This window comes from Charadrius vociferus, unplaced genomic scaffold (assembly GCF_000708025.1).
Source record: "Charadrius vociferus isolate BGI_N301 unplaced genomic scaffold, ASM70802v2 scaffold410, whole genome shotgun sequence".
NCBI lineage: Eukaryota > Metazoa > Chordata > Aves > Charadriiformes > Charadriidae > Charadrius > Charadrius vociferus.
Genome location: NW_009646499.1, coordinates 254,934 through 279,482, shown reverse-complemented (window position 1 = coordinate 279,482; position 24,549 = coordinate 254,934). Strand labels below are relative to the sequence as shown.

General features: G+C 37.3%; 1 protein-coding gene across 1 annotated transcript in view; it reads left to right on the top strand.

Moving 5' to 3' along the window:
• RAP1GDS1 (RAP1, GTP-GDP dissociation stimulator 1) overlaps positions 1 to 24,549 on the top strand; it is a 129,267-nt gene that overhangs the window by 62,312 nt on the left and 42,406 nt on the right. Inside the window, exons 2-4 of the mRNA XM_009883054.1 lie at positions 193 to 300; positions 18,118 to 18,240; positions 22,871 to 22,996. Of these exons, the coding sequence (XP_009881356.1) occupies positions 193 to 300; positions 18,118 to 18,240; positions 22,871 to 22,996 (357 nt within the window). The remainder of the gene's footprint in view (positions 1 to 192; positions 301 to 18,117; positions 18,241 to 22,870; positions 22,997 to 24,549) is intronic.

Sequence of the window (24,549 nt, the reverse complement as noted above, 5' to 3'; positions counted from 1 at the left end):
CGAAAAGTTTAATTTCATCTATAACCTTTGACTCCTGGCTTTTCATATCCTCAGAACACAGACCATAAATGCCTTCTTCATTGATACAGGATCTTGTTTACTTTACAGTAACTATTTACATTCAAGGCTATTAACGTTGTTACCAAATTGATGAGGATACTGATTTCTGCTTTCTTTGTGTTTACCAAGCAGATAATCTAAGTGACGCCCTGAAAAACCTGAAGATAACAACCACTGACAGCACAGCAGATAGCTTGGAGGGATGCTTGGACTGTCTGCTTCAAGCTCTGGCACAAAACAGTAAGTTGTATGGACCTTTCAAATTTTAAATCGTATAATGAGATCAGTGAATTAAAATAGAGCTAGTAAAATGTGGCAGAAAGACTGAGTCAAGCAAGTAGGCTGCTGGATTGGCTGTTCTGGGTTTCTGTTTTTTTAACCAATGTATCTGTAGCATTCAGGTAGCAACAAAGACAGTGACAGGTAAATATCTGGATATTTGGAACAGCTGTAGTCCAGTCCTTTTTCCAATATGAAGTAGCACAATTACTTTTCCAATTTATCACTCAAGGAACAAAGGACAAGGATGAACAAATAAGCCTGATATGATGGGGAGAGGGGTATGGGAGCTGCTTGCTAATTCTGGTTAAAAGAGCATAGTTTCCTATTTGTAATGTATTTTTCCTCATACAGCTGATCACATATTTCTTATTTCTGGTAGTTTCAATTATCAGAAATAGGATGGATATCCAAATATGATCCAAATTTGACATGTGGTATGGTAACAAAAATAACTTAAGAATAGAACAAGATGTCTTTTTCACCAAAAGCTGTAGAATGTGTGTCTCTTGCAGTAGGCAGAAAGGTATGGTAAATGAAGATGACAGCTTTCAAGACTTTCCTGAGTTTAACTTTCTTAGCGCTTCAGATGGTGGCAGAAGAAAAATCTGTGTACAATTTCAGGTCGAAAAACTTGTCAGGATAGATACAAGCCATCATCAGAAATCCTTTACTTAAAAAAATGTTAGTCCTTTGTAAATATCAATACTCAAAAGTACATACTATTAATAAGTCTTGTTTCTTTCCCATGATGGTATTCTATAAATCACAGCCTTTTGGCTTAGATGATGTAAAATACTTCATGATGTTTTTCACAATAGAATATAAGCACCACCCATATCAAATCAAATATGGATTATAACAGTCTCTGCATTTAATGGTAGTGGGTTTTTAATTTTGCTTATATTGCAAGGAGACGTCAGCCAGGAAATAACAAAATACTTGGGTTTAGATCAACCCATTTTGTGAAGATGCTGAATCATTTTTCTTATGGGTTTATTTATAAGGTATATCCAATCATTTAATCCAGTTGGATCTGGTATTTCCAGTACTTTTAAGTCGAATACTTAAACAATAAGTACCAAACAGAAGATGGCATGAAAAATGACAAAGTACTTAGTGTAAACAACAGAGTTTGTAATTTTTCTTATGAAGGTCACATAGCTATGTCACATAACAAGTCTGGCAGATGCAAAATAATTTTGACAAATGTACAGCAAACTTACCAATGCTTCCTTGCAACCATCAGACTCTCTTCCATCTCAGTATAGGGCTCTGTTCTTCCTTCCAAAATCTTTTCTAGTCTCGTAGCTGCCAAATCAGATAAGCAGATTATTAGGATTTTGACCTCTCTCTTTCGGGTAGTTTTACAAAATTTAGCTGTAATCCCTCCACCATTTACCATGTTCTTTGCATGTAAGTCAGTAACATGAATATAACCCTGCTGAGCTGCCATATAATGTACATATCCACTTATTTTCAGTTGTCCAAGATTGAGGGCATCTAAAATAACTCACTGAAAGTTAGATGGGACAGTTTTTTCAACATCTTGCTGGTGATTTAGGAGCCAGTATATCAATTTCCTTTCAAGGGATACCTTCATACCTAAGTTTTGCTGAGTCTCTTTGGACAAAAGGCTTTAGTTCTCAAGACAGCGTGATGATTTTGAGAAGAAAATCCTCATAGAAGACAGGTTTCTGTTTTGGAATAAATTTGTGAGAACAGCTGTACATTCAAAAGACTTCAGAGATTATGAGGTAAATTGCGTGTGATAGATTGATTCAACAAATAGATATAGAATCAGCTTTCTAAGCGCTGCAGTCTCTGAGTTATTATTGGGCTACCAATATATTACGACTGTCCTTCCTTTGACTAAGCAACCAATGAATGTAATTTCTCATAGTTCTCATTCATCCAGTTAACATCTTAATATGGATTTGATTTATTGATTGATTTTGTTAGTTACAGTGTGTATTATCATATATATGATATCATATAAATATGAGATACACACTGTACCTCCTGTTCACTGTCTGTGAACAAATTGTCATATAATAATAATTAGAAATCAGTTTACATAAAACTACATGTTTATTGTAACACAGAAATAATTTAAATAAGATTTCTCAATTATTCTGTTCTCCTTCAGTATATTCCCACGTGTATGATTATATTAATGAAGTACGCATTCTGATTATAGTTCAGTAAATAATCATATTAGGGTAACACTAGAAAAATAAGCCATGCAAGGAATAGAGTTTATTTTAAGAGAATTTTATAGGACTATGATTTCATTGGAAGTTCATGGTGGAATCATAAGTGACAGAACTTAAAGTTTTATTCACTTCATTAAGACTTGGAGATAGAAATATTATTTTATCTTATATAAAATTTAGTATATTACTAATACACTAATGCAACCCACTCCCATCTAGTGCCAGCCAAAAATGGCAGTTAAACCCAGTGTTAATACAACATTGAGATATTTAACAAAGGACATAATCATTTCCACAACTTCACTTTGGGCACATTGCATGTACATACAAATGTTTCAGAGACCATTACACTGCTTTTAATTGCTAACTGCATGCATGCAGCATAGGGTTGTGGTTACTGCAGAAACGTAAGTTAAATTCCTCAGTCTCTAACAATATAGTGACAATTATAGTTCCATTTACTTTGCATACAATCCTTTAACTTTTCATTATGTTAAAACATTACAAACTACTTTCTTCCCATATTATCTACTATATAGAAAGGGATGACAAATTATAATTAATATTGTAACTTTTAATTTCTATTTATGTTATCTGCTGCTTTTTCTTTTGTTTTTCACACTCCTTCTGACAGCTGATCTTTTGATAGTCCCAAACAGGCTGTAGTGCCCTGGAACATGATACCCCCTGTCTGGCTTTATAAGCTATTCTGCCATTTGTCACACCAATGAAATTAAGGTGTGTGCACTACACAAGGGTGAATCAAATAGTTTGCTGAATGTGATAACTGCTGGTAAATATTTGGCAAGCCAGATTCAAATGGTTTTAGCTAGTGTATCTAGGGAGATAGTTGTATAGCCCTTCCCATCTGAGACCCAGGTCTGAAAATCCAGCACAGATGGTTTCTTTAAGAGACATTGCTCGGAGAGATGTCTGTTCCTATTTATGCTCATATTTTTGTTCTTATCTGTCACCAGCACTTCTGGCTGAAGCCAGTCATATATGGATTAGCTGGAGGCACTGGATGAAACTGAGGACTTTAGGATGAGAGAGGCAACAATGAGAGAGGAATAAGAGATAAGCATGCATTAGAAATGCTTTAGAATATTAGAAAAATACCTCATTTTGTGGGGGCTTTCTTCAGCATTCCCAGTGAAGTCAACTGGCAAAGCTGGGGACTTTGCACTCATAAGGCCTGCTGTAATGAAGACATGCAGTAACATTAGTCTAGATCTCCAGCTAATATAAGTTGGCACAGCTTTTTTCACCTCTGTGGACCTACCTCATCCACGTAAGCTGAGATTCTGCCCACCTTAATTCTGAAAGGAAAATATGAATGCTTGATCTCTCTCCACCTGCCAGCGTTCATCATCTCTAGATTGCTAAGCCTTCCATACTTTAGATTTTTAAAGGAAGGCTGTGGTGCATGATCATAAGCAATGTTAGCAGCCAAGTAATAGAGTCAGCCATGCACCGAATGAAATACTGGCTTCTACTGAAACAGGTGGTGAAATTCATATATCGCACGTGCTTTCTTTTAAAACCTATATATTAAACAAATTACTCCACTGTCTGCTCTGTAGAATTTGGATTCTTTCTGTATAGACATGGTTTGATGTGTTATTTTCAAGAAAGAATTTTGCTGATCTGGAAGCAGATTGTTTACAGTAATATGGAGCACAGAATGAACATAGCAATCAGAAAAGGTAAAACCTAAGAAATTACTTTGTCAGAGAATATGATTCTGAGGTTCTGCAGCTTTTTAAAAATTAATCTCAAGAAAAGCTTCTAAGATTAACTGTACATTGCAAAATGATATTTAATTCTGTGTTTAATATGTCAGAATTCCTTACATTATAATTTGAGACTTTATACAAACGGGGTCATTTTCTTCTCCCCCCAAGTGGGCTAGAGTAATAAACAGCTTATTTTGTAGCTGCTTTATAATAATTTGTATAACTAAGAAAAGAATTGAAGTCTGCAGAAAAATCCACAGGATGAAATTAGGGGAAGCAGAGCTCTGGTAGGTGAATCTGGATACATTTTTCTCAGAGAAATGCAGCTGTGTCACCTCCTTGTGCTCAGTGCAGAAGGGTGAGTGAGTTCTCTCCCCCTGGGCTTCAGGCTGCCCTCTGACCAGGACACAAATGTCGCATACTTGTCTGCAGCCCTCAGCCATCTACCTTGAGGTCTTAGCCATAGTTATGAAAGCTGTGTATTTGCTGTCATATTTTTGCTAAGTTTCTGTCATATTTAGCAGCTTTGGAATTCAAGGGTATTTTGTGGTTTTTTTTTTTTTTTTTATTACAACTTACGGAAGAACATTTTTTGAAATCTCATTCTTCACCTACGTGCAAGTGGTACTGAAAGTTATGCTGAAGGTGCAAGGGAAGCATATTTGCTTTCCTGACCAACAGAAATTCTCAGTGCACACATGGTAGAAAAATGCCAGCTCCAGTGGCATCATTAGACTTCCTATATTACTGAATCTTGTTCTTTTTTAAGTAATAAAAACCAGCTGATTGTTACATGTTCAAGTTACTTTCTATTTTGGAATCAAAACCTATCTTGTGAAAAAGAAAACAGTTACTGTTTCCAAGAGTTTTGTTCTAAAAGCAAAATGTGACATATTTTACTGTCATAATTCAAAGAACATATTAGTTAGACCTGAACTGGTTATACGTAGAAAAAGATCTGTGAGACAATGGATACAACTTCATCCATTTATGATTTTCTTAGCTGAGATATTTTCAATTTAAGTCTTAATCAATGGCAGGCTAAACTAGCAGAGAAAAATATTATCGCTTAATATATGCTTTGCCACTCGAATCTATTTTTAAAAAAAACTTGTCAAAAGAATGAGTAAAGCACTTATGCACTGGAAAAAAGTATTTTGAAAGATCTTACACTTACATTTCTGGAAACAAGTAGTAAATGCTTTTTTATCTCAGCCCAAAGAAAAACAGTGGTATGTGCTATTGGATTGTGGGAACAATGGGTTAGTTGTATCATCTAGGGAAATACAACAGAAAACAATATTGGCCATCATTTTATATCAATATATACGGATTTATATCTATTAAGAACCGTCTCATAAATATTGTGCCTATCAAAAAGTGCAGTTATCCTAAGATCTTCAAACAGAGGTTCACAAGAAAGGACTGCCTGAGAAAAAGAAAACAAGAAGGAAATAGAGGTTTTCTTTTAAACCACAGGCCTTCTGGGACATAATTATTACAGTATCAAAAAATAAATAAATGTTATTGCTAGTCCAGACATGCTGCGTTTCAGATACAAGAGGTTATAGCAGACATAAATAACCCAGTTTTGACAGATGAGAAATCTGTAAATCTGCTGAGAACATTATTTTTGGCTCTGATGTAGTCAGTGTAAGAGGCTGAAAAAGCCCACTAATCCCAGCCTTCAGCACCTGGCTCTGAAAAACATCTGACATATAATTGAAGTGGAAAGGCTAGCACATGCATTTGAAACATTTATTTTTTTTTTACATACACTTTTTGGGAGGCTAAGAGTATGAGTTTACAAATTTGTGTGTAAAAATGGTTAAGCAAAATCACACCTATAAAGATAAGCTGAAGTGAGACGGCAGGGCCCCAGTTTTGAAAGGGATTTAGAAATCTTAGACGCTTACAGTTCACAGAAGAAAGTTTAAAATAATGCACTTTACCTTGAAGATGTGGTTGGCTATAAGATGCCTTATTTTCTATTTGTTGAGCTATGCTGATACCAAGTAACTCAAGGAACCATCAAATGAAAATCTTAAATTCATGTTTGAAACTGGAAATTTCAACATTATTCTAAGGCTTCTTTGGCATGTCATTTTTCTCCCCATAACAAACGCAGTTTCTTTATGCTATTTTGGTTTGCCCCAGTATATATTTTGGCTATAAACTGTAGCCATGTTTTGTTTTGTTTTGCTTTGAAAATACTGTGTCATATCAGAGAAAATAGCATTATGTTACAAACTTCCTGGGCAACTGCTAGCGAGCCTTTGCCATCACTTCCTGCTGTTTCAGCTTTATGGTTTTGAGATCATGAGCTCAGCCCTCCTACCTAAAGCTTCTGTTCGGGTTTTCTCTTGAAAGTCACGAGTGGATTTTTGGAAACACATTGGTTCTTATTTGAATGCATCACAGAGGAGGATGTGTTGGCATCTGGAGTTCTTAAGAAAATGTTGGATTTCTGCAGAGACTGCAGTTTTCTCCCATTCTTTCATGGGTGATGAAACTTTCTATCCAATGCCCTGAATCTTCTGTAGGCACTTGCTTTCAAAGGCGTCTAGTTTCCTGTCTTTAATGTTTTGGTGGATTTCCAGTTCTCACAACCATATGTTAACACAGAGGTTATATTTGAGTTGGAAATTCTTCATTTTATTCTGTTCTTTATAGCTGTGGCTTCCATATGTTGTTGAATCGTGCTCTTTCTATACTTGATGTTCCTTTTTCTGATCTTCACTGGCCATAAAAGATGGGACAATTCCTCTACTAGAGCAGAAAAATCATGGAGAATTTAGAGATAATGGTTTTTAATAGCTAAATTCAGGGTTCAACTAAAAAAAAATAAATCTGCTTCTCTGAAATTTTAGAATGTAGTATTGTCCCTATTAATGACTTTGATTTATGAAAAAAATGAGGGATTTACCTATTTGTATCTATTTCCTTTTTGGACATTTTTGGCAGTTCAGTGTACATACTCTTATTTATTCATTTCATAGTCAGGTAAGTGGGCAATCTGCTTAAGTTTTAGCACATGAGAGTGCCATCTGATTCCAGTGAAATCTTGTACCTCTTTAATACACACAGAATTAATCAATAGTCATTTCATCTTTTGTTTCTATGATCCTCTAGCACATTAGTATGAAAGTAAAAGACGTGCTACCCTCCCACCCCAAAGACAAAAAATTAACTTATAGAACCTTTTGTCCTAGCAGTTATTCTAAGGTATAAATATTACCTGAAATGACTTTCATTTTTTCCCATTGGCTAGACGTTTTAAGCTTAGTCCTTTCCCTTTCTGAAGCATGGAGAAAAAATTCCACATTTCACAGCTTGCTCAAGCAAACCTGTCCTTAAACATCACCAAAGTAACTTTTCTCTGTTTTGAAGAGACTGAGCAGTGTAAGAGTAAAATGAGGTGACAGTCATTTCATGTGGACAATACTTTAATGACTGCAAATGCTTGCACAGCATTATAGCTTAAAACAAAACAATAACCACCTATAGGCCCTATTCTGACCCTCACGTGTGGGATTAACTTTTGGCTACTGTTGTTTCATATAAATAAAAAAAGACCATTCAGTATCCACGCAAATTTAATACACATAACTAAGCTGTAACAACACAAGCCAGTGCACAAGCACAGCAAGGTAGCATAGCACAAGCAAGTGGGTAGAAAATTGGATCAGTGGCCTATTAAGCCAACCAATAACTGGTAGAATTAAGTCCAATGACAAATAGCATTTCTCTGCTCTCTTATTCTCTTCAGTCTTTAGCATCTCCCTTTCTTCTTAGCATCAGTCTCTCTTCCAGGTGGATTTTTGATCCTCCCCAGGTCTACCCTCCAATGATCCTTTGTGTATGTCACCCACCTGTGATCTTAGAAGGCCACCCATGGATGTATACTCAGACACAGCAGACACATGCCTGTATGTTAGTCCTGATATGTTAGTGTCCAAGCCTGTGCATTCAAAAAAGCAACAGACATTTATGGTGTATATCCATGAAAAGGAAATATGCAGATGAAAGCTAGAACACCCTCCTCCAAAAAGACAAAAAACCCCAGTGTTATTCCTAGTTCTACTGACATCTATATTTATCTGCTGAGATTAAAGTATTCTTTAGGAAGATGGTGGCTTTAGCCCATGACAAAGATTTTAATACTTCATTATTCCTGGTTTGTCTTGGAAACTACAAAATTATTAAGAGTAGCACTGAGCTACCCATGGTACCTTGTACAACTCATTTTCTTTGAGTATTGGAGACATGAACTGGTGTCTGTTTAGCAACTGCTGAATCTTGATGCAGCTTCTTTAAACTTCAGCGGTGCAGGGGTAATTTATTTAATGTCTACTCAAACCAAGGGAGGGAGAGGGAATAGAAATGAAAAAGCAAGAAATGAAACTAAGTGGATGAGTAACAAGGAACAAAGCAGTGCATAAGATTTTTTGGTGGAAAGATAGAAGGGAGGAACAGATTTAAAGATAAAATTTTTGAAAGAAAACAACAAGCTGAATGCAGGTACCTAAGCAGCAATGGATGCCATATTTTCTTAAGTCCCACTGCCTTCTACAACAGGGGCCTACACTCAGAATCTCCATTGATTTAGCTCAGCATGTTACTGCAACACAACTGTGTAGAGCACAGAGTAAAATTAGTAAAAGGAATATAAAGAAAGGTCCTAATTCTGCCAACATTTACATGTATTCTTACCTTTAAGCACATAGATTCTTAGGTTCTGGTAGTCTCACCAAGCTCAAGAGGTATATTTGTGTGCATAAAGCTATATACATGGCAAAGCAGTTGCGTGTTCAGAGCCAAAATACGTACAGCCTCTTTTAGAAATTCTTCTGGCTTGGGTCACTGTCAGTCTTGATTCTTATATGACAGTAGGTGTCAAGGAAAGTGTTCTTCCTTCAAAGGTGTAGTTCCAGTTTATTTCTTTGTACACCGTCTGTGTTGAGCATCATATAAACCTGGTTTTCTTGATTGGCAGTATAAAGCTATAAAATTAAAGGAAAAAGCATGACATATGCATTTAACTTTTGCCATTGAGTTATGTTTTACAACATCTATGTTAGTAGAAATTAATACAACATTTAACATAATTGGGAATATTTTGCATGACCAAAAATCATTTTGATTGGCTTGTATGCATAAAATCAAGTCTTCTGCTCACATAAATGGTGATAATGGATTACAGAGGAAAAAAAATTTGACAGGACCATTTTCATACAGAGAGATAGTTTTAGTGAGAAACTGAAGAGAATACATAAAACCCTGAGGAAGGTTTTATATTCTGCTGCTAGGGAAGGCTTAGGCCTGCTTTTGCACTAGTGAGGATGGAAACCATCTTAGTACAGATGCAGTTTCTACTGGCTAAAACATTTCTTTGCTACAATACCTTACACCATGTCCTCAGAAAGTAACATTACCAACAAAACAGACTTCTTATTTTTGTATCTCTTGGCAGTATAGCTGCATCAGCAGTAAGGGTTTGCTGGTGGGAAACCATGAAACCAAAACCCCACATCTTAGACCACTGTACTCATACAAGCAAGAAACTCTAGTCTGCCTCTGCTGCAGATAAACTCCTGTAGTCGAGCCAGAGGTTCAAATTGAATTGGGCCAGCTCGGCTGATTAAGCTCATTGCAGTCCACTAAGTTTACCTGGGAAGATTTCTAGTCAAACACCTTTCTGAAAGTTGGGGATCCTGTTGGATATTTTTTAAGAGGTAGTTTTAGCTCAAATACCGTGTTATAAAGCATTCCTTCTTTTTGCTGAAGAAGGATGTTTGTTGCATCTTAGCTCATGAAGCTGTTGCCTTTTCATGGCACTGTATGCACATAATCGAGAAATGTTTCTTTTTAAGTGCCATATATAATATATTATTACAGTATACTTATTTAATTGGAACATAGTAAATCAAGGTGACTGCTTTTTATTGGACTATCTCCCAGTAAAATGGCATATCCTAATGATACCGAATGGTAATCACTGCTGTTTAGTGGGATTATATTTTACATAAATTCCTCTTAATAGTGATGTATTTAGTTACTGCCAGATAGTTAAATGATGTTTATCCAAGTGTTAAATTCCAAGTGCTATTCATTGAATACACAATGTGCCAAATGAAGATTAAACATTATATATTTTTTCTTTGCAGAGGGCATCAGTGAATAGCAGTTCCAGATAATAGAACAGACAAATTTCTTTTTAGATTGCATTTTTGAAATGCAATACAGAAGCAAAGGAAAAGGCCTGCTTTTTACAAAAAATTGTATTTAGACATCACGGAATTAACAATTTTAGGTCTGAAATTTCATTCTTAGTTTTGTCCCAGTCCGTTATGACTTACAAACATGATCTGTTTTAGATTAGCTTTTCCTTAAGCTACTTTGGCAGCAAAACTTCTTAAAAATATCAGTAGCTAAAAAATTCCTTTGTATGTAAATGCACTCTTCCAATAAGCACTGGGTAGAATTTTACAGCAGGCATTTGAGCTTGCTTGAGAGCACTCTTAAGAGATTGCTTAAAAGGAATGTGAAATATTTCCTGCATATGTAATCTACAGCTTTCAAATCTGATTTGATTTTTAAACTAAATCGAATTTGGAAAAAGGATTTTACACTATGGGCATAGTGTTTCCGTTATACAGATTGAAAAACTAAAGCATCAGGATATTTAAGGCTTTACCCAGGGTCCTGTAATAAGTCCAGTTAATACAAGTAACAGCGGAGGCAGATTAAAATGTCCACACAGGCTGAATATAAAACAAGAAGATGCTAGTGGATGACATTTATACTAAGATGCCAGACAACAAACTTGGCAGCTGAGGCACTAATATCAAACTCTTTCAGCAGCTCTGCTACCAAAACGGTTACCTCCTGCAGAGGGTGAGTCAGAAAGGGAGAGCAGAGGAACTAATAGCTCAGATAAATCCACCAAACTATGTGTCAGGGCTCTAAACTAGATCCAGTTCAAGAGCTCAGGGGTTCCAAGCTGCCTAATTTTAATGTTCTGCCTTTTGCTGTGACATATCAGTGGAAGTATTGATGTGCATATTTCACCATTGAAGGCAAAGCTGGCATGTATTTTTGTTAAATTACTTCATTGGTACCTGCAACCCGCGCCCCTGTTCAAAGTGTGGGTCTCATCCTGAAATTCACTTTTATTCTTTGGATATAGCTTTTGGAGAATTTAATCAGTGGGAATCACGCAGCTAGTTGGTTGGTGAATCTGTCTCTCCATCTGTCCTTCCTTCCTTGTTAGAGCTGAGATTTTAATTACAAACATCTGTGCACTCTCTCTGTTTCTTCATTAAAAATAGGAATTGAAGTTGCCCCAGTGCTGCTGGCAGAGACAGAACAGAGCAAACACCATGATGGACACATTCACACAGCTAAGGGAGAATCCTCCCTCCCTGCCTCCTAGGGGTCTAGTTTGAAGGATAGATGAGCAAGCAGACTGTATTTGTGGGGATTTCCCCACATGAATAGGAGCATGCCAAAAGGAAGCTATATTTATATATTTATTTCTATATATAAATTATTATTAGAGAATTTTTATTTCTGTAAAAACATCTCGATAATTGGAAAAGTCTTTTTGTCTAAAGTATGTTAAGCAAAAGCATACTTATCAGTGGTGCATTCTTTGTTACATGACAGCACATAATTTCTTTCACTGAGGTTCTTTACAACCCACTTTTTATGCCCCTGTAATCAGATTAAAATGTCCATTTTGTGGTTTGGAAAATACATTAGGAGACTAGGGACAATGCTTCTTGAGGGAGACCGTATATGGAGAGAGCATAAATACTTGCTCTTGGTCACATGAACCTTTTTTACTGTGGTGGTGAAGAGGATGTGCCAGTTAGAAAGATATCCCTTGCTCCCTTCATTCTCCTCCCTTCCGCCTTCTGAAAGAGCAGATGGAAGGTTCCTTTCATGATATACGTGGCTCATCGTTATTTATTCATGTCTTCATCTTTCTCTTTCTGATAAGAGTACATGTAGGAGGGACATTATTAAGCCAAGGTAATTTTCTGCAGTAGTTTCAGGAGGTTTATAAAACATCTTTGCAGCTAGAAATACATACATTTTTCAAACCAATACATTGCAAACACAGTTGGCATAATAAAGAGGACATTCACGAAGCTGCTCATTTTCAGTTTTGTGGTGTGCCTCATTTCTCATGTAAAGCTCCACAACATGGGAATTAATTGCAGTGCTAACCTTCATTACTGTTGGGTTACATCTAATAATGTAACTTAAACTCATTGTTCATAGAGAACAGGAACCATGAACCTATAGTTTTCTTCTGCTAGCAAAGGCAAAGTAGTAGCACTTCTAACAGAGATGCCTTGCCTTTCCCTTCCCTTCCCCCTCCCTGCCTTGTCTTTCACTTGAAGGTGGCCAAAATGATGCAGAGAGGAGAAAAGAGTGAAATAGAGAGGAGTGAAATTTCACAGGAAATAGACCTGAGAGGGGGAAGAGCATAGAATTTTATTTGAGACACTCATTGGATTTTTTTTCCTACGGTGATTTCTGCTACTTAATTAAGCAGTCTGATAGCCACAGTGCTGAGCTCTCCTGCTCTGATCTATGGCATTAAAGATTTTCCGGCCCACACCCTTTATTAGTCTGACTTCAGGCACTGCAAAAACCATGAAAAGCAAGGATATTGACATTTTAATCACCCGGCTATGACATTAATAAGATTTTGGCACTGTGTGATCTAACATACTCTTTGTCTTGATATCTAGTGATATAAAGAGACATCTAAAGCTGCAAGTTTAACCTTAGAGGGTTTTTTGCCCAATTATGCTGCCGTGACACATCACTGTATTGTATCGTGTGCAAAAGGGCTGTTTCTGAAGTAGCATTATTACAGTCCTACAGTTTCTTTGCTTTAAGATAGGGGGCAGCGGGTGCTCTACAGTTGGGTTGGTGCAGACAGACTGAAAATCAGGCTTTAAAAGAAAGCGATTGAAATCTGGACATCAGCAAAGGGATTTTGAGGTATGGCAGCCTAACGTCAGGCTACCTAGATTGTTAGGTTTCCTTAGGAGACAAACAGAACAGATTTGAAAGGGGATGAAATTCTGCTAAAGGAGTTAAAATGGTAAGCATAAGCCAACTTTTTAGTTTGTGAATAACGTTGGCTATAATTTCCTTTTTCTCCATTATAGAAAGCATGGGAGGAGATTATGTGGTGGAGATTTTGCCTAGATCATTCTTGCTCCAAGAGAAACTTTTGGTTTCACTTGTTCCAACTGCAGTTGACAATACATTGAAAGAGCAATTCCAAAGATGACAACTGAAATAAGTTTTCAAAATAATTTAGCCTCTAATAATTTACTAGGAAGCCCAGAATGAAACGTGCATGCAGCAGATTCATATCCTTAATAAGACCTCTTTTATGCATACACATGCAGACAGGAAGCCAGGCAGGCCTTCTCCAGCCTCTGAAGAGAACAAATAAAGGCAAGAATAGAGGGTTGCCTATGCTAAATCCATTAGCAATTTCTGATTCTCAGCAAACCCCAAACTATTTCTCCTAGGCCCAGGCAGTGGTATGGGTACTAGCCCTTTGGCCACACTGTTGTGTAATCTTCCAGTCTTAGGTTCTGCAGAATGAAAACCAAATTGTGGTTTTTACAATCACAGTGAAAATATTGCTACATAAACATGACCTTTCATTGTCCTCTCCAAAAGAATAATGCCACACATACTTCTTCCTTCATTTCTGTCCCTGCCTTTTATGCTTTTATACAGGACTCGTGTTACATGAAGCTGAGCAAAAAAGAGACAGAGGTGCATAGGCCTTAATGGGCGGGCAGTCTAAATCCATGCTTCCTAAAGCCCCTGCCCTAACAACCACGCCGCTCTCTAGTTGCAAATGGAAAAAACAAAGCAGAAGAAAAGCTTGGCTTGATTTAGGGTGTTTATTTGATTTTCAATGCTGTCTGCAGCTGCAGTCCTTTACTACCACAGTTACACCTTCAGTGCATCCTGCAGAACAGGGTCTAGAACTGCACACGTACACAGAGTCACACACAAGACTCTTAGCTCATGTTTTGCAAGTAGCCATGAAGTAATTGTCCCATTTGGGCACTCCTAAGAAACAGCCAAACTGCTTATATACCTACAGCTGTGCTGAAATCATCTTCAAAACCTTGGTATTTTCCAAGGTTTCCAATACCAACTTGGTATTTTCTTCTACATCCATGTATTTCAACACTTACTACCTGAACTGAGTGTACAGTTGACTCCTCAGACAAGTGAATGGTGGTTGAAGATCTTCGTTTGGACTTTCCAATTTCGACAGGGCAGCACTGTGTATCATTTGCCTGTTAAGCTCTCTTCCTTGAAAAGAATAGAAAAAACACTAAGCAAAAGTTCTAGATTTAGCAAGGCAATTTTAGGTTTATATATAAGACATCTTGTTCCAATTAAAATACCCTTCCTTGTGTAAGCATTTCAAAAGCCCACCAAAAAGACTGATTTTCTGTAACTAAAATTTTTGCCAATTACATATCTTAAGAAAGTAATTTGTGTATTTCAACACATTCTTTTTTTCCCCACCTTCTTTATTAGAACTTTAAGGTGATGAACATAGAAGCCCTGAAAAAAGTGCATTTATTCTGCAGATACAAAACAGGACCATTTAGAGTAACGTGCATGGGCATGTTACAGTTATTTCATTGGCACATCCCCTTTCAATGCCTTACATGGAGGACGTACTATAAACTACCTGCAAGGATTTAATGTCATTCTGTCATAATTGTATTTTGACACTGGATTAATTTTGATATTACTCTGAGTGTAAATTGTAAATGTTCTGCAGAGGAAGAGCAGGACTTAGGTAGACTTGGAGTAGACAAGCTGAAGCACCCCATGGCATTTTTTACAAGGCAATTACTGGCAAAAACGCCTCAGAGAGCACCGTGGGCTGCATAGTTGGTAGCCATCCTTCTGCCTGATGCCAGACTAACATGCTTTTCTCCTCAAACAATTATTCTTGAGCACTCGCTCGGGCCAGAATGGAGGTAGGGGCATCCATGCCCAGTGATAGGAGAGGTACACTCACTGCTTGTCAAATTAATCAGTCTTCCCTCTTTTGTGACTAGCAAAAGTTTGATATTGGTACTTGGGCTGGGTAACATGAACCAGTGGGATGTTAGTTTGAAGGAGAAAGTATATGCAGGTGCACCTCCTGTACTGCTTAAGAGTAAGAAAAAAGTCAATGGTCTGTTTTCATCTATGTGATCCCAGCTAGCTGATTTCCCAATGTCCGATAGGTCTGTTAAGCCCTGTGCTTTTAATGGTGCTCACTTTCTTATCTTAATGAAATAAATCAGTGCATATCTGCTACACACAACTGTCCTGGAGAAGTATTTAATTTTGTTTTCCCACTTCTTGCAGGATATATTTTGTTATATTTATGTAATTTATGCTTTGCACAGTAATGAGTCCATCAAACTACAGATCATAAAAATAAGACTGGATACTATATATCTCAGCAGCGTGACAGGAGAAAATGCATCGTCTCCTGCCTAGTAATACAGATTCACAGATACCTACATTCTCGATTTTGAATCCTGTACTTTCATTTTTGAACTTTAGGGAGAAAGAGGATCTCCTCTTTAATAGACAGCTGTCGGACCAGTCTTTAGTCCTGACATGATTTTCTGTGAATTCAAACTTTTCTTTCATGTGTCTATATCCATGGGAGAATATATCTACTAAGTATGTGCTATATGTCAGAATTTATAAAAGCTTCCAAATAAGCCATAAGCTCCTTTACATTATATCTTCTGAGAGGGTTTCTCAGTACATTTCAAAAATTGCAGTTAACTAGCTTGCAAACAGGTTAATAATAATTAGCACTTATGTTATGCACGGTATGTTTAACTTAATCAATCTTCATTTTATACTTAACCTGTTTGTAATCAGATGTCTCACCGACATATTGTAGATGACTAGTCCTAGCCTAAGACCAACATCCCAAGATGGAACTGAACACAGAAAGAGAGAGGCATAACTGCAATCGAGACTTGAAGTTTTCTCCTTTTAGTCCATTTTCTGTCACCTAGACATCACTGCCTCCTAGCCAGTGAAGCATGTATATACTGTATGTGAGCCACAAAACCAATGTGAGTCACCTCTGCCGGGCTTGTGCTGGCTTCTCTTCAGGGTCAGTGGGGTGGATCTCTTCAACACTCGGAAGCAGCAGGGATCATCCTGGAGCTGCAACAAGTCAAAAATCAACGGCAGCCCTGAGAATGGGGAAAGGGAGGAGGAGAAGGAGAGTGGAGGTGGTGAGCCCAGTGACATGTCATTACCAATTCACAGGTGAAGCACAGCTAAGGAGTGGTTGCAAACTGCTGCTCTAGAAGACTAACTAGTTGTGGTGCACAAAATATGCGTTTACTTGTTTAGGGGGAAAAAAGAGAACATTGTCTTGGAAAAACTATTGGATTAGTTTAAGGTTCCTCATTTGCTGTTCAAGAGTATATAAGAACCCTCCCTTTACTCCCAGATTTGAAAGATCCTATATAAAATGAAAACACGTTGATTACTAGTATTGCTGCACAGCCTAACTGTCTTGATAGCTCTTAAACCGAGAGTAAGAGTGCTTCTAAGAAAATGCAGAAAGTGGTGCTCAGAGGCTTGTCTTCTCGACTCTGAAATGTCTACATCTGTTTCTTACCGTTACTGGCAAGCCCTAGTGATTTTTTAAATTTTAACTTGCACTTACTGGAAAGCTTTTATTTTAAGTGATGTGAGGGGGTTTGTGCATGTTGTAGTGCTTAAAAATGCCCCTGTGAGACAGAGCTGTCGAACAACAGACTTGCATTCAGATGGATTTGTTTTGCTTTGCAGAAGTTATCAATTAGAGTATCTCACAGCCATCTTTGGAGAATGCAAGTAACTTCCATTATGAACAGCATAAGGAGTCATGCCGAAGTGATAGCTGCCTTCTAATCATATTGTATGTTACACTAATATTTGTCTCAGATATGCCATTATTTGAAAGCATTAGTGAAATATGTTCTAGCATCTAGTACCTTATCTTTAATTGCAGTTGAATCAATGTTAATTTTCAGTTTGTTACGGACCTGTTGGCCAGCAATGCTAGGTGGGGCCCTCTTACAGAGCAGCTCCACAATTCCTCTCTACTACAGGCAGAAAGAGGAAAAGTTTTGTCCCGAAGCTTTGATCTCTACTACAAGGAACTCACTGTTATTTTTCCCATTCCCTTCTATGGAGACTCTACTGGAGCTACTGTAGCTTAGCAGAGTAACACACTCAAGCTGAGTGTAAGAGGAGTCTAGACCACGGTCTGCTTAGCTCTCCCCCTTTTCCTGTTTCTGACTCCTACACTGCATTAAGTCGTGCCCTCAGCTGTAAGGACTTTCCCCCATCATTCCTTGAATGTTTCCAATAATTCATCACTTGAGAGTACCATTGCTTGACTTCTACATAGTATTGTAGGATGCTGCATATCTCTCCATGACCTTTAGTCTTTCTACTAGCCTCTCTGATAGTTTCCCTATGTATGCATTGGTATGTATCTCTATTTACTTATATAACAGAGAATCACCTTATAAAGATCAATTGATTAGGAATGGCAAAGTATTAAGTTCTATGAACACATCATATAAAATAAATACAATCACTGAAATAGCAGTTGGCTTCTTATATGGGAAAATAAGTACTTTAATAATTACCTTTGAGAAGACTTAACTTTCTGCTTTTCTTTCTTTTCTTCCCCAAAGTAAGCTCATGCACAAGTCATTTTTGTTTGATGTGTTTTTCAGATATGGAGACAAGTGAAAAAATCCAGAAAAGTGGAGTTCTTCAGGTGTTCGCGAGTCTGTTGACGCCACAATCTTCCTGCACAGCAAAAGTAGCTAACATCATAGCAGAAGTAGCCAGAAATGGTGAGGTTTTCTACAAGAACTTTTCTGCTGGAACATCTTCAGTTTTTCACCTCACTTGTCAGTATGTTTTACTTCATTTATGTTTTCATTTTGTAGATTAGACACCTTTCATATCCCTCCCTTTCACTCTTTTTGGTTTTATTTTGTCAAATTTTGTTTCTCTACTTTTTAATACAACCAAAACAGCATTTGGCTGCTGGAATTTTTTTAGTCCTTACTTTCATGCCATTCAGTTTTTAAGACAAGAAACACTACAATTTATTGGGCAGAAGTAGCACACCACTGGCTTCGTGAAGTGCGTATAGGAAATAAAAGATGTGCATCATTTGTGCATCCAGTTACACGTAGTGCGTGTAGTTACAACAGTAGTATGTATACAGGTGGCTAAGGGATAGTAGATTGTTTCTTTGATCTGAGATTTGTAATAACAGTACCATTATGAGGCCTTTGATACCACACCAAAACCAGTTACTCCTACCTAAAGAGCATTATGTGTGTTAGACTAAGAGCCCAATATCCCAAATGAGAATCAGGGGGCCATTTTGGTATGTATTATATACATACAGTCATATAATATAGGAGATAATCTAAAACTTTTTTTTTTTTCATTAGAAATAATTATCTTAAAGCTCATCCAATACCCTGCATACCTTAAGCTCAAAAAAATGGCCTCATATCTGTGGGCAAGCACTACTGGCAGACCCTGTGATATGGGTAGAGGAGGTTTGTGGCTGACTTTTCTCACTTCTTGACTTGCTGCTGTCTCAGCCAAAGAGACACAGGTTACTTTTTGTGCTTTTCTTCCCCAGAGGCTAGGCAGGGAAAAGTAGGATGTCTCTTAACTGCTGTCTACGTGCAGGCCTGGCAGCTGTATCACTTTCCCTCTGTAAACTCTCATGCTGTTGCCTCTTAAGGGAAGGGGCTTCATTGTTGTCGACTATTTCTATATTCCCTTTCCACCTTTTCTTTGGAATGACAATACTACAGCTTCTTATTGATAGCCTCTGTGTGACCTCCCCTACCCAATTCACTGATTTTGAGACAATGCTATATATGGATATTCAGAAACAACATTAACAAGAAAAGAAGATATACGTGGTTAGTTTTTAAGTTTTAAAATTAATTTGAAAAAATAGCCAATAAAAAATGTAAACATAGAAATTTGAACTTAGAAATGTTTCAGAATTATAGAGATTCATGCAACTGTATCACATGCTTTTTCTGTACTAAATAAATTCATGACAAGTATATTTAGAATATTGCAATCAACTGAGTATCCTCACAGTTAGTCCTTTTAGCTCCTGACTCAGAAGGGGGAAAGTTAAGAATAAAAACAATGTTCACAATAGCTTAACTGATTACTGTGCATTGTTTCCTGCAAGATTCTCTTGCAGAGCATTTTAGCCAGTGTCTTTCAAATCTGAATTAATACATGAAATCTCTGAATAGCTTCTAATATATCTTTTTCCCTGCCAGCTTTTAAATTGCTGTTATGAGTACACTCTTCAGAAGAGCTGGCATTTTACCTGGTTCATCATACAAAATAGCTTTTGTCTTTTTCTTAGCGTTATTATTAGCAGGTGCAACTGGGACCTCTGGCAGCCAAGGTTAAAGTGAAGGTATTCAGAAGTTATTTAAAGTGCTCAGTGCTTTCAAGACTGCTATGAGCTGGGTGCTTCTCTTTGGATCCTAACTCTGCTGAAATAGTTGCTTAAGCAGGATAGCAGGAAACACTTCATTTGAGTTCTGTTGTTTTATTTGTCACTTTACATAAGAATACAAGTGTTTCATGCTTATATTGCACCTTTTTTCAACAAACTTCAGAGTAATTTGAGAAATTTGTGTTATCAACATCCTACAGATAGTAGGCATTAAACCCAGGGAACTGAACTGATTTCCCTATGGTCATGCCACGCAGCGCTAGCAGAGCTGGGAATAGTGCCTCTGACTCTGACTCTGGGCTTTAGTGACACAAAAGCATCTTTTTTCTTCCCTGCTTCTTGCTTTCCTTTCCCATTCCTCTCATCTGGTCCTACACAGACACACATACATATCTGGTTTCATCAAATCCCTCTACTTGCCTCTCTGGTTTTGTCATGTTTCATCTCCTCTGTGTTTCACCTCTGTGCTCTTGCTGTATTTCACTTCTCCAGGTCACATGACTCCTCCTCCTCCCAACATGAGCTCGTGTTAGTCTCTTCCATTTTAAATATCCAAACACACAAAACTCCCTTTAGTTGCTTTTGTCTCTCCAGCTACAGCCATTTCCCTTTCAACTGTGAGCATACTGAAGGCTCAGATGCTCTCGCTACATGAAAATTTCTCTTCCCACCGTAGACCTTTCAAACCCTCTTCCGAGGTCTTTAGTCTCCTCTTCTTTGCCAGGTGTAGGAATGAGAACATCTTCAAAATCTGTTCTTTTGAAATCTTGTCCTCCTTTGGTTTATGTTACTCTATCCTCAGTCGTTCTCCTCCTAACTCCTTAAGCGATTCTTCACTGTTTCCTTCAAAGGATCTGCTTCATTTCCCTGCTGGGGAAACCTTCTAAATTGCTCTGTTCTTGATTACCTTCTCTTTCTTCTGTTACTTCTATGTAGTACCTGCAAATATAGTTGCTGTTACCACATTTTTGTTGCTGTCTCACAGATCTGTTTTGCTATATATGGCACCATTTCTTTTACTTTTTACCCTTCCACAACCTTGATAAATACAGGTTTTCTCAGCATATTGCCTAATTATTTTGTTACTGAATGGGAGACTGAAAGCTTCTGCTCACTCCAAATGGAGGAAGGGTGAAGGCAGGGGTTTTTACTTCTTTTCATCACATGAGCAAGAAGCTAAACATACAACCGAACACACTTGAGACCTCTCCGTATTTCAGAAGAAAAAATAAACTAAAATTTGACTTTGATGATGTAGAGAATATGGTAAATTAGTGGGTGTAAAAGAAAGCGATGCAGGGAGAAGCTGAGGAACAGACAAGAGTTTTTATATGAGATTAAGAGAGGAAGAAGCTGAGGGGACAGAGAAGACGGGAGGAACATAATACACCTAGTAAATAAACACTGAGATGAAAGTGGCTGATAAAGAAATAGATAAAAACTTACAAGGATGTCGCAAGACCAGGTTTAAAGAACAGATGTATCTGATATTTTTTCTGTTCACTACAATGGATACCATCACCATTTATCACAGTGTAGCATCTGTCTACAGTTTTAAAATGTTACAGTATCTTAGGAAGGTGGGTCATTTGTGCTGACTGCTATCTTCTGTTGGACCTGTGCAAGCATATAGGTATTGCTGATTCTACTTCATCTACTTTTTGATATATCAAAGTTTATCATCACGTGAGGATTGCTTATCTCTATGACAATTATTTCCTTTGCTAAAATAGCACTGCAAGGTTAACTACAAAAGATACAAGATTTTGAAGCTATAGAAACATCAAAGAATATTGTAATAGGTGCAACAAAGGGAGTGTTTAAGAAGATGTATTTGTACTTTAAGCATTGTATGAAATCGTTGAGTTATTGGTGTGAGGGGTTCTCTTGATCCAGAATCAGAAAATCTTTCTCATCTCTTGTTATGGGGATTGTACACCATGGTTCATTGTCTCATAAATGAATAGCACAAAGGTAAACTGATTTTGGAAGATCCAACATAGTCTAGGATCAAGAAGAGACATAATTTGCAATTCACAACAAATCAAAAACATGTTGATCTTTTGCCTATTAGAATGCTACATTCTCTGAAGGGTGCTCTGTGGTAAACTATTAAGTGACACTGTTGGTGTATCAGGTGGTTGCTTCTGTAACTTCCCTTGTTAAATGCACAGCACAACGCCTGCCTAACTATAGCGCCAGCTGGAGACCAGTCCTTTATCTGTCTGACACCAGGATAATTCTCTATGACTTGCATGGATGTGAAATAATTCTTTGGTTCTCTGTGACTGGGGGACATAGCAGGAAGGAAGGACAGAAAGGCAGAGAGCTTCCCAGTGGATGGGTCCTCTACCTTTCCTCCCATGGTGGGCATCAGTTAGACTGTGGAAAGGTACAGACCTTTGGGCTCACATAATCTCTCTTGTATTTCTCAGCCTTTCCTATTCTTTTCCTTTTCTTACCTTCCGAGTAATGAGCCTGTTACTTAGCTTTAATTCCTTTTTAAAATTTTTTTTAAAGCAAAAGCTCTTCAGGAGTTCTAATTAAGGGAATAGAGAGTAAAAAATGCTGCTCATTTTGGAGTATGAATACTAGTTTTAAGTCATCTTTTGTGTTATTTAGTAATTTTAATTTATGTTAAATTTGTTGGGATGGAGAAAAAGGTTGTGGGTTCACTGTTCTTTTCAGCACTTCTTTATGATGCTAAAAACACGCTCAGCCTGAGCTACGTTAAATTAGTTTCCATGGAAGTCAATTAAATACTCTTAATTCCTTCTAAATTAACAAATAATGGAAAGAATGGAAATCCTGTCTTGGGCTTATTCTCTAGAAACTTGCATGAGCATTTACATTGTTTGTCTATGCATATGTTTATTCTCACAAAAGGCCCGGTTGCAATGCCAGTATAACTAGAATGGATGAAAGTGAAAACAGCCAGCTTGCTTTAACAGGCTTTGCATTATTTGCAGAATTTATGCGGAACCCATGTGTGGATGCTGGGTTGATCCCTCCTTTGGTGCAGCTGTTAAACTGCAAAGATCAGGAAGTATTGCTTCAAACAGGACGTGCCCTGGGCAATATATGCTACGATAGCCGTGAGTGTTGAAATATGCCGTATTTAGTAGATGCTCTTTTAGGAGGGAGGGGAATGTTTCGGTGTTCTGTACATTGTGTACTGGGGGGTCATTTTCCTCTTTTCTTGATTTTTATTCGCTACATAACTCTTCTGATTTTACGGGATGATTGAGTGTCACATTCGCATTATGCTTTTGTGACAGAGAGATTAAAAAAACTTTCAATATTGTGATACAACTGGATATAAGAATAGAAAAGATTTGTGATCCTGGGTTTGTTGTTTTTTTAAAACATAATGAGCTAGGGTTTTCAAAGAGCAGGTGCTACATACACAGAGGCCTGAATAGTTCATTTTTCCTCAAACAGAATGTGTCAGAAGGGAAGAGACAGTCAGAAGGGAATATTCATATTCTACCAGTCTCAAAGCTGTGCAGAGCTACGTATGCGGCTGAAATGATGCCTGAGCTTTGTTGCTGATTCTCAGAATTCTTATGCAGCCAATCAATTGCTCCAAGATTATATATTGGTATTTTTGGTAGTCAGGGATTATTGGGGTGGGGTGAAGTTTTTTTAGGCACAATAAATTTTGCACTGCCAAGCAACTGAGTTTTGAAATGCAATTGTGACTCCATATGCTGATTACATGCATGGATATGTCATTTGCAAAACCAAACCAGTGGTTGCAGTGTTTTGAAAATGCAGCCTCATTATCCCTTACTTTAAATATTTTTATAGAAGCCAGTGCATGATAAATATAAGTAAGGTATAGAAGCAGAAACACTAGGAACATCTTTCTATGCACATGAAGGAATTAAAAGCCTATGGATGTCTGCAGATGGGAAGCAAGATCAAATTGTAAAAGCATTTTGTTACCTTGAGATTTAGTGCCTTGTTTCACATGGCAAGAAATTTTCTTTGTACTATGTGTTGCATTTACTCAAAGTTTTGTTGTTCTGAATACTGTCTGTTGAAAAAAAGTGAATTATTAGTAGCCTTTCTCCTTGCTACTTTTTTTCATCCTAGTTTGGAAATTTACATTTGATATTGTTTTAAATTGCCTTGTCTATGACCTTAGGGAAGTTAATCAGATTTTCCATGCTGGCATTTCCATTTACAGACAACTACTGCTTGAGGATGTTAATGTATAATTCTTTCATTTAGGATTTTCTTTAAGGTGACCCATCAACTGAACAGCTGCTTCCCCATGGAAACTTCAAGTAGAAGCTGTTGAGCTTTCTATAACATCGTTTATTTACTATATTTTATTTCAGGGTCATATGTGATATAAAGCTCACTCCCAGGTGGCACTTGTTTATTTCATATAAGTAAAATCCACATAACTATTCATGTCATTGTTGTTCAACCCACATTTTTCCGCTAAATACAATAAGGACACACAAAAATGGTTTTGTAGTATCAGGTATGGTAGACTACTGCTGACTTTTACAGTGCAGGATTTATCCAGTACAGAAAAACTGTATTACACACCTTGTGTTGCCCTTCTGTGGAGCAAAGCTGGCACTGATAAAATCTACAGTAAGCAGTGATGTGATCTGTATGCCATGTGTTGCTG